General features: G+C 37.9%; 1 protein-coding gene across 1 annotated transcript in view; it reads left to right on the top strand.

Annotated features, from left to right (window-relative positions):
* Positions 1 to 12821, top strand: part of WNK1 (WNK lysine deficient protein kinase 1) — a 100797-nt gene that overhangs the window by 367 nt on the left and 87609 nt on the right. Inside the window, exon 2 of the mRNA XM_010142042.1 lies at positions 1 to 370. This exon is cut by the window's left edge and continues 3 nt beyond it. Within this exon, the coding sequence (XP_010140344.1) occupies positions 1 to 370 (370 nt within the window). The remainder of the gene's footprint in view (positions 371 to 12821) is intronic.

Genomic DNA, 12821 nt, shown 5'->3' with positions numbered 1-12821 from the left:
CCAGGCTCCCTTGCTGCTGCAGCAGCAGCCGCCGCCGCCTGCCCCGCTTCCCCTTGAAGAACAGTCTGCTCAGGAGCCCCCTGCCGCGAAGGATGCCGCCCCTCTGCTGCCCAAGGAGGAGGAGGAGGACGAGGCAACCGCACTACCCCCCATCAGTGCCGCTGGCAGTGTGTCAGCTGCCAGCCGGGAATTTGAGGAGCGGAGAACACAGCAGGAAGACATTGAAGAGCTTGAGACCAAGGCAGTGGGCATCTCCCTGGATGGCCGCTTCCTGAAGTTTGACATTGAAATTGGAAGAGGTTCTTTTAAAACTGTCTATAAAGGACTGGATACGGAGACCACTGTGGAAGTCGCCTGGTGCGAGCTGCAGGTAAAATGAATAGATAAAAATGTGAATTACCAAAGCATGGTCACTCCCAGGTGCTAGGCTCTGTGCTCGATGGAGGTAAAATCCATCAGGTTGACATCTGCTTTATTCAGACAGAGAACTGCAGACCTTACCACAGGTACTGTTTTGGAAGAAATGTGAAGCCTTTCCCTGCAGTCAGTTTGCCTTTTAATTGTTTTAAATACTCAGCTCTCTGAAGAATTTTTTTAGCTTTATCATCAGAAAACATACTGCACTTACGTTTCTTACAGTGTCTTGCGTTTTATGCCTCGAAAAGGGAACTTTTGAGGACTGTAAAAATACTTGTACACACCTTCAGGGAAGCTGAGGGAAAATGTGTAAGTGAATGTCAATTTGAGCTAGCCTTAATTTTTCAAAATTTGTTTAGGTCTTTTTCTTAGAAAAAGTACTAAAAATCTTAATTTCACAGATATTTCATATGTTTGTGGCAGTGGATTCTTGTAGGAGGTAGTTCTAGTATATACACAGTCGTGTATATATCACATTGTTTAGATTTGCAAAGCATTTTTTAAAAATTCTAGGGTTCACACTTGATACAGGCATAAGGAAAGGAAAAAAGTAATTGGCTCTTTTCTGAAGTTAAAAAAAACTGTTCAAGTTTAACCTTTCTCAGTGACTGGTGTATTGAACTGGACTAAGATGCTACTCTGTTACCATGTTTCTAGCCAGAGCAGAGCCATAGTTCTGCAGAAGCCTGGTGTAATGATGTCAAGATCACCCTTAGTTCTGCACAGAGCTTGTATAACCGGGACGGGGGTTGCTGTGCAACAGCCTTAAAAAGTGGGAAGAGCTTGGAGCACCAGGAACAAATACCTGGTGTACTAGTTTGTTTTCAAAGATTCAGCATTAAACTAAAAGGATAGTGCTTGTTTTTTAGTGTTTGGTTTTGGTGCAATTTATAGAGGGGTTCACACAGTTCGGCTTTATTATTGTGTGTGTTCTCATCCAATTTAGGGTAGACAAAAGAGCATTGGGTCAAAAATCCCAAGAAGTCTTTGTGGGGTTTTTGAGTAGTAAGCTGTTCACAAATGACTGATTGCAGTAACTGCACCAACACTTTCTTCCCCTCAAAATCAATCTATTCCAGTCAAATTGAGAAAATGTATAAAGAGATTTCTCGATTTGTATTCATACTGGCATTTGGATGATTGCTCAAGCATTCTACCAGTATCTTGATTCCTTATATTATTGCTGTTATTCTGTGCTTACTAACTGTGGAAGTAAGGTTCCAGTTTTCTTTGTGACCCTTAAGCATACCCTGCTTCTCCATGCTAGCTATGTACTTGATGTAGTGGTCTTTTGAGCATTAATTTTAAATTAAAAAGGTGAAGTGATCCAGTGTTGGGCTCTGCTTAAGATTTTCATGTGCAGTTTGAACTAAGAGGAGATTAATAATCCACCAAAATTATATGACTTTTATTTGAAATTTTAATCTTTGCAAACCCCTGAAATCTGCTTTAATCTTCACAGATTCACATCTTTACTTACTGATCAGAAACTAATGTCAGCTTGATATCAGTCACTTTTTGCTAACATTGCCTTAGTTGAAGTGTTTAATCATCATCAATGTTGTGTGGACAAACTGTCTAAAGAGGCACCTTCTTAGTAATTTAATAAAAAAGCTCATTTATAAAGGGCATGTTGCTGAGCTTTCAATTGATTGAAGAATTTAATGAGTAATATTTAAAGTGACAGATTGCAAAAAAGCATGAATGAAAATATTTGTAAGGGTGAAATATTTGATGTTTTGCTTGGAGGGTAACTACCTTACAGGAGTGCCTTGGGGGTTAAATTATTCTGAAGGCTGTAGTTCTTCTCTCGTAAGGAGTCTGCATACAAAATAAAGTTTTAAACAACAGTATAAATTTTGTAGCTGTTAAAAGTATTTGCTAAAGTAGCTAAACCCTGTAGTAGAATATTCTAAGATTAAGTTCTCTTTTATCATTTCTGTCTAGAAATAAAAGGAGGAACTTGGTATTTATTGGTATGATGGGTACATCCTTTCTCTAGGAAAAGATAATTGTTGTCAGGTTAGTGATATTTGTCGTGTGTGATTTGGATCAAAATACTGTGTGAATTCACAAAGATGGACTGAAACTTAAATGCCATTGTTTTTCTAGAATGCTATGGTTTGAGACTTGATGAGCCTTTAAAGCATGATTATTTTATTAGGGAGACTTGAATGATTTTCTTCTGTGCTATATTGCACTAACCATAACTTCTAATGGTTTTGAAATAATGTTCCTTAGCAATAGCAGAGCTTTTCTTCTCTGTAATCATACCAGCAAGCGTAGGCATCCTTGGTGTCCCACCTCTCTCTAGTCTTCTGAACAGTGCTATTGTAGTGCTGCTGGAATCAGGCTGTTTAGCATGGTTGTGTAGACTAAGTTGTTCCTCTCATGGCTTGTCTGCATTGATAAAGGTGTATCACAGTTCTTGACTGCAAGATGTATAAACAGAATGGGGTGAGAACAGTTCGTACTTCTGCGGAGTCTTTGGGCGTATGTTCTTTTAAGGCTTTTCTGGCATACTTAGAATACTTCAGTTTCTTAAAAATCTCTACTGTTTGGAAGGAAGCATCGTGCCAGCTGCTTTCAGCTCAGTTAAACTACAGTTTTTCAATACTGGAGGAAATTCTGTAGCAGGAGTCTTCTGGATCAAGGACAGCACAGAAGACTTTGTGATGGTCTCTGGCAGAATGACTTTTTAATGCTGAATAATGGAACTATACCTAATTTTTATGTATGTGCTCTGTAGCAATAAAGTGTAGAATCTGAGAATATCAATATACTTTCTTTCAAGAGGAGTTTGGATGCTGTTTATCAAATGCAGTGTGGGTTCCCAAGTTGCTCATCGTACTCTGGAGAATATTGCTCCATATCCTTAAGGAGGCTCTCAAACTGCCTTGTAATGCTTGATGTACTGAACATTGCCCCTTATCCTTGATGTACTGAACCATGGAGGAAATAGGAGAAAGAACTGGAATTCTGTGGGCTTCCTAATGGTGTTGGTATCTCCAGCAAGGGAGGTTCTGGCCAAGACTAGTTTTTCTTGATCTGTGAAAGACAGGAACACTCAATCTGAGGGAATTGAGCATTTCAAGGTTGCTCATAGATGTGTGCAAAATCCTAACAAAGGTGTGACTGGTGGACTGTCTTAGTTTTTGTGGCCTGTCTATATGCAGCAAAGTGTAACTTAACCTAGTTTAAGTATTGGATGCAGGTGTTTAAATGTGAAATATCTGCCCTGCTCTGTGGATTCTGTGAAGAGCTCAGCAGCAACTGCTGAGGGCAAGTGCTCAGCTGCAGTTACTGCAAGGAAATTGTAGCGTAGTGTTAGCCTTCAAATACTTTTATTCCCATTGTCTGTATTCATCCCAGCTCTGGTTATTCTGAGTTGAGTGTGCCTCCTACTGTTGTCATTAGCACATCTCATTGAGTGAAGTTAGGGTTACTGCTTTAATGGCCTTTAAGTAGGTAGAAGTTGGCAAAAATGGTTACTGCTGCTCTTTTCTATTTTAATTTAAAATAACTCTTCCTGTACAATCATGTTACTGGTTAGACTTTTTAAATTACATTTCTGAGTCTTTTGTCACCTCTGTACAGTTCAGGTAATATTGTGGCTAAAATGTGATGTTTTTCCTGTTACATTAACTTTGTCTATGCGAAGAAATATTCTTATGCCAAAGATATCGCACAGTTGTCTGTAAAAGACGAATCTAAGGTGTAATGTGTCATCTTCTGAGTCGCTGTTTCAGTTTGACTTGGTTTTAGATCAAGATTGTCAATTAACTTCTGGTTTACAGAACAATACAGGGTGGTGCAGTCACTTGCTGGATTGCAAAAATCTTGTATCTAGAATTATTGCTCTGGGATATGACATTCAAATTAGTAACTTTTCAGATACGAAAGTGCACTTGGCAATATGGAGGTAAATTTGTCTCTTTTCTGAGTTGCGTATTTGTCAGCATTTGAGGACTTCTTTCATTTGGACGACGTAGTCTTTTAAAGGAAATATGGTTTAGAAACTGGTATTAGAAAGACATTTAATTGAAAATGCATTCCTGGTAAACTGTACGCATTGGAGACCAGAACCGCTTATCTGGTATCTGCTCTGTCGCTTCTGTCCTTTGTATTTCTTTGACAGAAAGGGTAAGTTGGTCAGTCAGCAGTTACAGTACATGAATATATCTTCTTGCTGATACCTCATTTTGCCATTCTTACTCTGGCTTCAGTGCAGTGTTAGTCAGGTTACTGCCCTTAACATGTGAGCTGCTGAAGGGGAAAAGGAGTTTGAGGGCTGTCTGTGAGTGAAATAGAGCTTCTGGGGGAAAGAAAAGAGTTTGAAAGGTGGAAGTGGTGCACAAAGAGTATGTTATGCTCATGGCTTTGAGGGGAAGCTGAATGTGAATTCGGTTATCTTTAGTTATAAATCATACGAGGTTTGTGTAGGTTGCATGTATGCAATTCTGTTGCAGACTGTTAACTGGTAAAAATAATGCTTTACTGCAGGAAGTAGTGAGGTACTAAATAATATTTTCATATGTTAGAATTTTTCCAAGTGTAACAATGTATAGAAGTTAACTTAAAACTCACAGTGCAGGAAGTTGCTTGGATATGATGTATATCTTCACTTCTAGTGACACTTCAGACCTAACTATACCTATCTTTATCTCATAGGCTTAAATCTATATTTAATACTGTTTTTTACGTCAGCAGGCAACAATGGAATTTAGTTTCTGTACTCTGGTGCATAGATTCCACTACAGGCTCACAATGATAAATATCAACTTACTGAAGTCAAAGCATAATTCTTAAAAATCTCTTCGCTTTCTGGACTGGCTGAGTTGGGAATGTTTAAGAAGCTGCATGTTCAAGTCTGACGACCAAAAAAGGTCTTGTATCACGTAACTGTGGCAGCCTGTAGCTTTTTTTAAAGCTTGTTGCATATTGCTCACTAGGAGGCCTGACTGGAAAGATGCTAGCTCTGATGCACAATTGCATAGCTACATTAAAGCAAAATAGAAAACCAGATCAAAACCTTTGTGCAGTCAGAAGCTGAGGAGTACGGTCCTGGAATTCATCTGCCTGTCAAGTGCTGTTGGAAAACAATTATGTTCTGTTAGTTTTGGAGGAAGAGACAACATCCTGTAACAAATATATGGTCTTTGAATGGTCTAATGGCAATTTAATTCTAAGTATTTAAAAATACACTTCATAAAACTTTTACTGAAAGATCAAGCACAAGTCTAATTCAGTATGGTGACTGCGGTGCCTAGCTTGTACTTCACATCAGTGTTTAAAATAATCTAGTCTGTGAGCATGACTCTGTGGCTACAGGCACTGTAACAGCAGCACTGCGTCTCCTGCTTATGACAACTTGTGTCAGATGCATAATTGTCACAAATGTAGATTAATAAAAGTATGTGACAATCACTGTGATCATCATTCTGGTATGAGCTCTTTTTCTGTTCTCAGCTCTACAAGTTCCAAAATACTGAAAGCAGAAAGCTACAAGTGTGTAGTCGGTTTATAGCACTTTCAGGTTACGCTGGATTTCCAGTTGTCTTTGAGTGTGCGCACAGAGAGAGCTTGAAATTTTCTGCAGTAGGGTCTAAGCTTTCTGTTGGTTTTCTATGTTGCAGGGGAGAGTAAGTTACTGTTACTGGCTTCAGATCTCTGATGTGAAAATTTCTCCTTTGACTAAAGAACAGGACTCAGCCATATTCCCGACTGTTTGTGCTGTAATTGATACAATTGACAACTTGATAAATGACTTGGGAAAGGAGCCAGACTAATTACCTGCAGAAGTATAAACAGTGGTCAGGCTCCCTTAGAGTTTACAGAGGTGACCCTGAAAGAGAGAAGGGAGCTTTAAAATACATTCTGGAGCTGCAGCTGTTAGGAGACCTCTACTTAGGAAAAATAATCTTACCTCAAAGGGATATCACTTTTGGAGATGGCTGTAGTTCAATTTGTAACTGGCTGGCTGTGAGGCAATAAATATAATCGGATAAGTACATTCTGAAAATGCAGCATTTCTTATGGAAATAAACAGGTTCCTTTTTGTCAGTTTTGGGTGGATTTGAGAGCTGCAGGATTAAATCTCTTAAATGAGATTTGTTTTGGGCTGTCGTGGTTTAAAATAAAAACCTAGTTTTGTAGCTAAACTTTTGAGGGCTAAGGAAAAGTATCAGGACTATAATCTTTCTTTGAAAGTGGGGGGGAGGGAACCCCACCTGATAAAACTCCCTGGAGATACTCTGTATAGAGTCCTTTGAGAGCTCTCTAGCAGAGTAATAAATAAAACAAGCAGTAATAGATCTGTGGTAGTCTCCATGGATGCAGTGCACGGTGCAGCGTTGATTCAGTACCTTTTGGTTAACAATGTCCCTCTGGGACTCATGTTCTTTTTCTTACTTTGTCAGGTTTCTTTTTTTTTTTGTTTCATACCAGCAGCTTGTTAAACAGCACAGCTCTGACTGTCACCGAGGTTCTCTGTCCTGCATGTGAACAGTTTGTGCTAAGCAGTGGCAACTTCGATGCTTCCTGTCATGCATCTCCTCAAACTCATTTCCTGTAAAGATTAGCAACTTTTTTTTTTGAGATCACTAATTGGTTCTAAATCATGGTGGAGTTGAAATAGAAGTTGAGCATTTTTCCGTTTCAGTCTAAGTTCACATTTTCAGGCTTGTCTTACTCTGTATTATCCGGGCTATAGGAAAAATAGTAAATACACAAGTTTGCAGTGCTTCTGCAGCTGGGCATAGGACTTTCTCTTGGTAGAACATTTGGATTTTATTGGTATTATATATGGGTTTGACTCTTAAAACTGTAGGTAATGATTCCGTGGTTTTAAATTGATCATGACCTGTGTACACCATGTCTGGGAAAACACTCTTACAGTGTGCTTTAAACAACTTATCTTGTAAATGGCAGGATTTGCAGTGCTGCTTGAAATTTGGTTTCTCAGAGTAGTTGAAGTCTTTTATCTAACATGAGCCATCTGAAAATCATTTGAAATATGGTGTTAAAATTCTTGTCCTAATGAAGAAGACTCAAATTTTATACTGACTTCATAAGTATTTTTGTGGAAGCTGTCTACGGTCCCTGGAACTTTAGTTGATTTTGAGAATCATTTAGGCTACGTGCTTCAAACAGCAACAGAATATCTTTGGTCAAGATACTGCAGATATTCTACTTTCTACCTTATTTCTAGCTTTCTCAGCATATTTGGATATTGTCATATGTCTCAATGTGTGGTTTCGGTTGCCCTCATTCCTGTTGGGAGAGCCGAGGAAAGTGAAGATGTGACTAGGATTGAATCTGTGGCTCACTTGAGGTCGTCTTTGAGAGACTGAGCAAGCGAGCTTATGGGCACAATCTGCAGAATACTCCTTAACTCCATGCTGCAAAGATAGTAATGTTAGTAATGTTCTGTGCTATGCTATCCTCTCAACTGAAAAAGGAGATCCATGCAACAAGATCATTACCTGTGTTGCCAAATCTTTTTTCTAATCAGCTTATTAGAACATTATTAGGTTATTTTATAGCTGGGATGCAACATGGTGCAGAAGAATTCAGATGCAATTCTCAAACACACTTCTGAACTTCATTCCAGTTGTTGTTTTCACCTAGTGATGACAGGTTCATTGCACATATCCGTGTTACTCTGAAGCACTTCCAGATTTGCCTGGGTAATTCCAGGCAGCACTGTGTATTGCTTTGCTTGCATCACAAGCAACTTAACATGCTCTTAGTTTATTTTTCAGCAAAGGAAGCTGCAACTTGCTAAAAATTAGAATGGTGTTGGTATTTTTTTTTCTGTCTTCCAGAAGCTATTGAAGTATTAATATGTGTCTAAAGCAGTAAGCAGTTTATTTTCATGAGGACAGCTCCTTCTAAATCACTCAGAAGGACAAACTTGCAAAGTTTGGATTTATCATTTTAGGACTAAGCAGAATCTTTGGGAATGCTACGTATGCACTTAGAAATCCTCCAGAAAGTCTGTTCATACTTGTTGGCCATCTACCTTGTAACTGAAATACCTATGAGCTTTTAAGTGGTGTGTCAGTGGCACTGGAATGAATGCTTTGCCCAGGGCTGTGTGTTTTAATGTAGGCATTGCCATTTCTTTTCATACTCAGTGTGTCCAAGAACATGATTCTAAAATAATCTGGTTCATTTGTTGGCAGTAGTCTGGGCAGCAATTCTCTGGACTATCTATTCTCAGGACAAGGTCACTATGGTGCTTTCCAAGTCTTCTAATTTTGCAAGTGTTTAGCAGGATGCCTTCTAGCATGTTACCAGTAAGATTAAAACAAAGAGGAAGCTTTGGCAACTCTAACTTGTGATGTGGATGCTGTGTTTTGAGCCATAATCCAGTATGGTTCTGATTCTGTCAGCTCTCTAATAAGCAGTCGTTGATAAAAACTATCGATAACTGTCCACTGAACTACTATTTTTCTGCTTTAGGATACCAGGAGGTGTGGAAAATAAGCTTTATTAGACCCCTTCTGTAAGGGAGAAGCTTTGTTTCTGTTTAACTCTTCTGGATCATCTTTTTCATCTGGATGGTTTCAACCATTCCTAACTTCATTGCATCAGTAGTTGAAAATAGCGGGTTCTGATAGCAGGTTTGGGGCTAGTAACAGAAAGCAAAAAGCTACAAATGGAAAAATTCATTGAAGTGATTTAGAGTTCATTACCACTGCTTAGAGTTTGAAAAGAATAGGAATACTGATCTATTTATATGTAGTTGGGATAAATCTCATACAACTGTATAGGGAAACGTTGAGCTAAATGGAAGATAGTACAAAGCTGATACCAACAATTATATGCATTTTTATCTGGATTTGACCAGTTAATATAGTCTCATGATAGTTTAAGACTATCCAGCTGATGGCATTACCCAATTTTTTTTGGATGTTTTCCTCTTGTAAAGTAGCCCTGTGACTTATTTCTGCTTTGCTGACTGTTGCTGGCAAGTTTGACCCCAATCTGAATGTATTTTGACTGCTTCTATCCTAGCAAAGACTAATGACATACAAACAATAACCCACAAATATTGCTATTAAAAGCTTCAGTAGTCCAGGCTGATTATCTTAAGGATCTGCAAATCTGTGTATGATTACATAATATGCATCTGTTAATGGCAATTTCTGAACCCTTAGCAGGTTTTGCTTAAATGTTGCAGAATGTTACTATGTCTGTTTTCAAATCTGCTTCTTTTAAGTGAACCTCTTATTCTTACACGTATTTTCCAACATAAAACTATTCTTGGTTTGTCTCTTTATTCAGCTGCTTATGGTATGCTTTCATTTAGGAAATGTAACTTGCATATCTATATAAAAAAGTAAATGCGAAATTAATATGTTCTGTTTTGCTATAGCTGATTTGGATACAGAGCCTTTGAGTCTTCCCTAAAGGAAAAAAATGTGATAAAGGAGATTAAACTTGAATTGGAGAGTCCATTCAGACAGGTATACTACAGTAAGAAATAATGTCTGAAAAGTGATTGAAATTTTTTTTATATTGCCCTTTCTGGATGTAGACAACTAGAGAGTGACAGTATTTAGAATGGCCTTTAAGGGCATGTTTCTTTGCATTTATTGTGATTTGGGGCTTTAGTGAGTTTTAGGTTTGCCAGGAACAGTGTGCTGAAAATGGAGAAATCTGATCAGAGATATCTGATACAAAAATAAGACCTTAGGTTTAGTTTTAGAATGTTTTTTCTGTGGTTTTTCTCTACTTCCTTTACACATGCAGCTTGAGCTTTTTTTTTCTTCAGAGAAGCAGCTCAAAAGCAGAACGCATTTCAGGTTTTCTGTACCTGGGAGGAAAAAAGAAAATTGCACTGGGCACTTGAATTTTCTTTTTCTTTTTGCCTCATGATGGCAACTGTGAGCCAGTTCAGGTGATGGTGTGATTTCTGTTGCTGATCTCATTACACGAGTCTGAATGTATCCGAGTTTCAGTATTTCCCCTCAGGAACAGCAACAACGTTAAAAGGCTCTGAGTTGCTGCTGAGGAGGCATAAATGCTGTAGTATATTAATAGATTGTGCATGGTCTATACCTGAAGATATATAATAAAAAACTGTCTAATACTTAAGCTTCCTCTGTGAAAACATATGTGTTTGATATGGATTCACTTTGCTTTTGTAGACTACTTGCTTGAATGTTGGTACTTTTCAGTGTTTGTGGCAACAAAAAATAGTGAGAAATCTGAGGAAGACGAGCAAGGATTTTGGCCTCTCAAGTTGTCATGTTGTCCTTTCAGAAAGTGAAAAGATCCCAGAGATTTCTGGTTCAGGTTGCATTTGTGCTTGAAGTAAGTTTCATGTACAGAAAAAATATAAGTAGTTGCCATCCTGTTGTTTAGGGACTGCAGTTTTATCTGCCTATGTAGGAGAACAAATCTTTCCAGTTGCTTTAGATCATAATGCAACTATTTAAGAACAGTCCTGCAGTTTTTCCCTTCTATCTGGGTGTTAGTAATGAAAACAATTATGTCCAAATGAGTTTCTTAAATTACTCAGGTACTGTGCCTATAGAGCAAAACTTGCTACAGTCAGATTAGACTAATATAGCTTAACATCTTATAGTCTTCCCTTAATTTTTTTTGCTTTTTTGACAAACTGATGATTTTTCTTATATAGTTGGGGATTCTAGAGTTTCCAAGGTGTTGGCATAGATGTATCAAATTGGGATATAGGGCTTGTTGTGAAACTGTGTGTATGGGAAGGGTGGAAAAAAAAGCGTCACAAGAGTAATAGAGCACAAATGACAGCATATCAGTGCAACTGAACATGACTAAATGATTACAATAGCACTTGCTTTGAATAGAAGAAATGGCCAGCTGTCTGTGTCTTGGGACTAGGGTTCCAAAGCGTGTGTGTTGTTTTTTTTTTTTTTCTTCCCATCTAATATGAAATCTTACTACTTAAATTTGGGTGAATTCCAGAAAGCTAATCAGAATTGCAGTTTGATTTATTGGTGTTGGAGGTTGTTAAATCTGACATTGTTGACTTAAGTGGTTTCTTCTAAGGAACTTTGAGGTTGAAAAGGCATTTATGAGAAAGGTGAAGAACGGCAAAAAAGGTTTTCTTAGGATGTGCATGACACAAATACTAGAGTTTTAGGTTTAGGCAAGTTTAAAACTATTAATGGATTCTGAAAATTCCCATTACTATGACTGGCTTGTTCATGAAAGTGTCTTTAGTATAATACTTGTACTAAAGTTTGTGGATTTGTTCATTGCTTTTTGCCAGAATACCTCCCTTTGTATTCTTAGTTTAGTAATATCTTGTTGAATAAGCTACCTACTGTTGACAGACCTCAGTTTCTCAGGTTTACAGACTTGGGGATTAAATATGTGTAACTTTCATGGACATGTAAAGTAATTTTATACATGTATTTAGACTTTGATCTTTTTAAGGGCAGCAGTGAGTAATGATGAGCATTTTGTTGCTATTTGCTTTGTGGGTTTTTAAGTGTTTTGTAATAGTTTGTAAAGTCAGTTGAACAATAGTGAGAAAAACTTTGAAGAATATTGCTGCCTCAAGCATAGAGATGTTGGGAAAACTCCTTATACTTATGCTATAAATGGTTTCTATCTGATAAACCCATACTGTAGGGACCCATTATTCCTTGGCATCTGGAAGAAAGCATCCTTAGATTTTAAACCATGTAAGTGATAGGGTTTTGAGTTGGAGGTTGTTGATAAACTGATTCAAAAGAATCTGCAAGAACTCTGGTAGTCCTTTTTTCATGTGTGAAAACTGATACTAGTGCAAACAGTGCTTCTCAAATGGCGAAGCAAAGAAATGGTTCAGTTTTGTGAAGAAAGCTGAAGTAGCTTTAGTTTAGGTTATGCTAACCAAAGGAAGTAAGCCAGGATCACCTGTGCTGAAGCAGTTTGCTGTGCTTTCAACATCAGCAAAATAATTGCCAAAATTGTTTTTGTGGTAGCCTCTGTTATTTACTATTATAGCAAATTGCTGGGTGTTCTGAGTTGTTTAATTGAAGGTTTGCTTTACTACACTACTTCAGAGGTTTCATCTTTGTCAGAAAACAGTGGGGCTTCTAATGTGGCAGCTTATAATACTGAGTTTCTGAAGGATGCTTGTGTTGTGTGATTTTAGTGTTGTATCATATCCAAGACTGTGTTGCTCAACTTCAACTGATCTTGATAACCTTTTGCAACAAACGACGTGGTTTGGGTAAACGTGTAAAATTTGAAGGAGCACTTGATCTAAAATCACTGATAAATAGGCCAACTGATAGGCATGTTAACTAAGTTAGTGTGGATGAATGCAGTTAAAGCAGCAGGCTGTAAGCATAGTGATGTTTTAAGTGTATCGCTTAGTGTGAAATCTGAGGAAGTTGGTATTGGAATTTAGAATGGAAAGC

Source organism: Buceros rhinoceros, unplaced genomic scaffold (genome assembly GCF_000710305.1).
Source record: "Buceros rhinoceros silvestris isolate BGI_N320 unplaced genomic scaffold, ASM71030v1 scaffold20948, whole genome shotgun sequence".
Taxonomy (NCBI): domain Eukaryota; kingdom Metazoa; phylum Chordata; class Aves; order Bucerotiformes; family Bucerotidae; genus Buceros; species Buceros rhinoceros.
The sequence above is the reverse complement of the archived record's forward strand: the minus strand, read 5'-3'. Positions and strand labels throughout refer to the sequence as shown.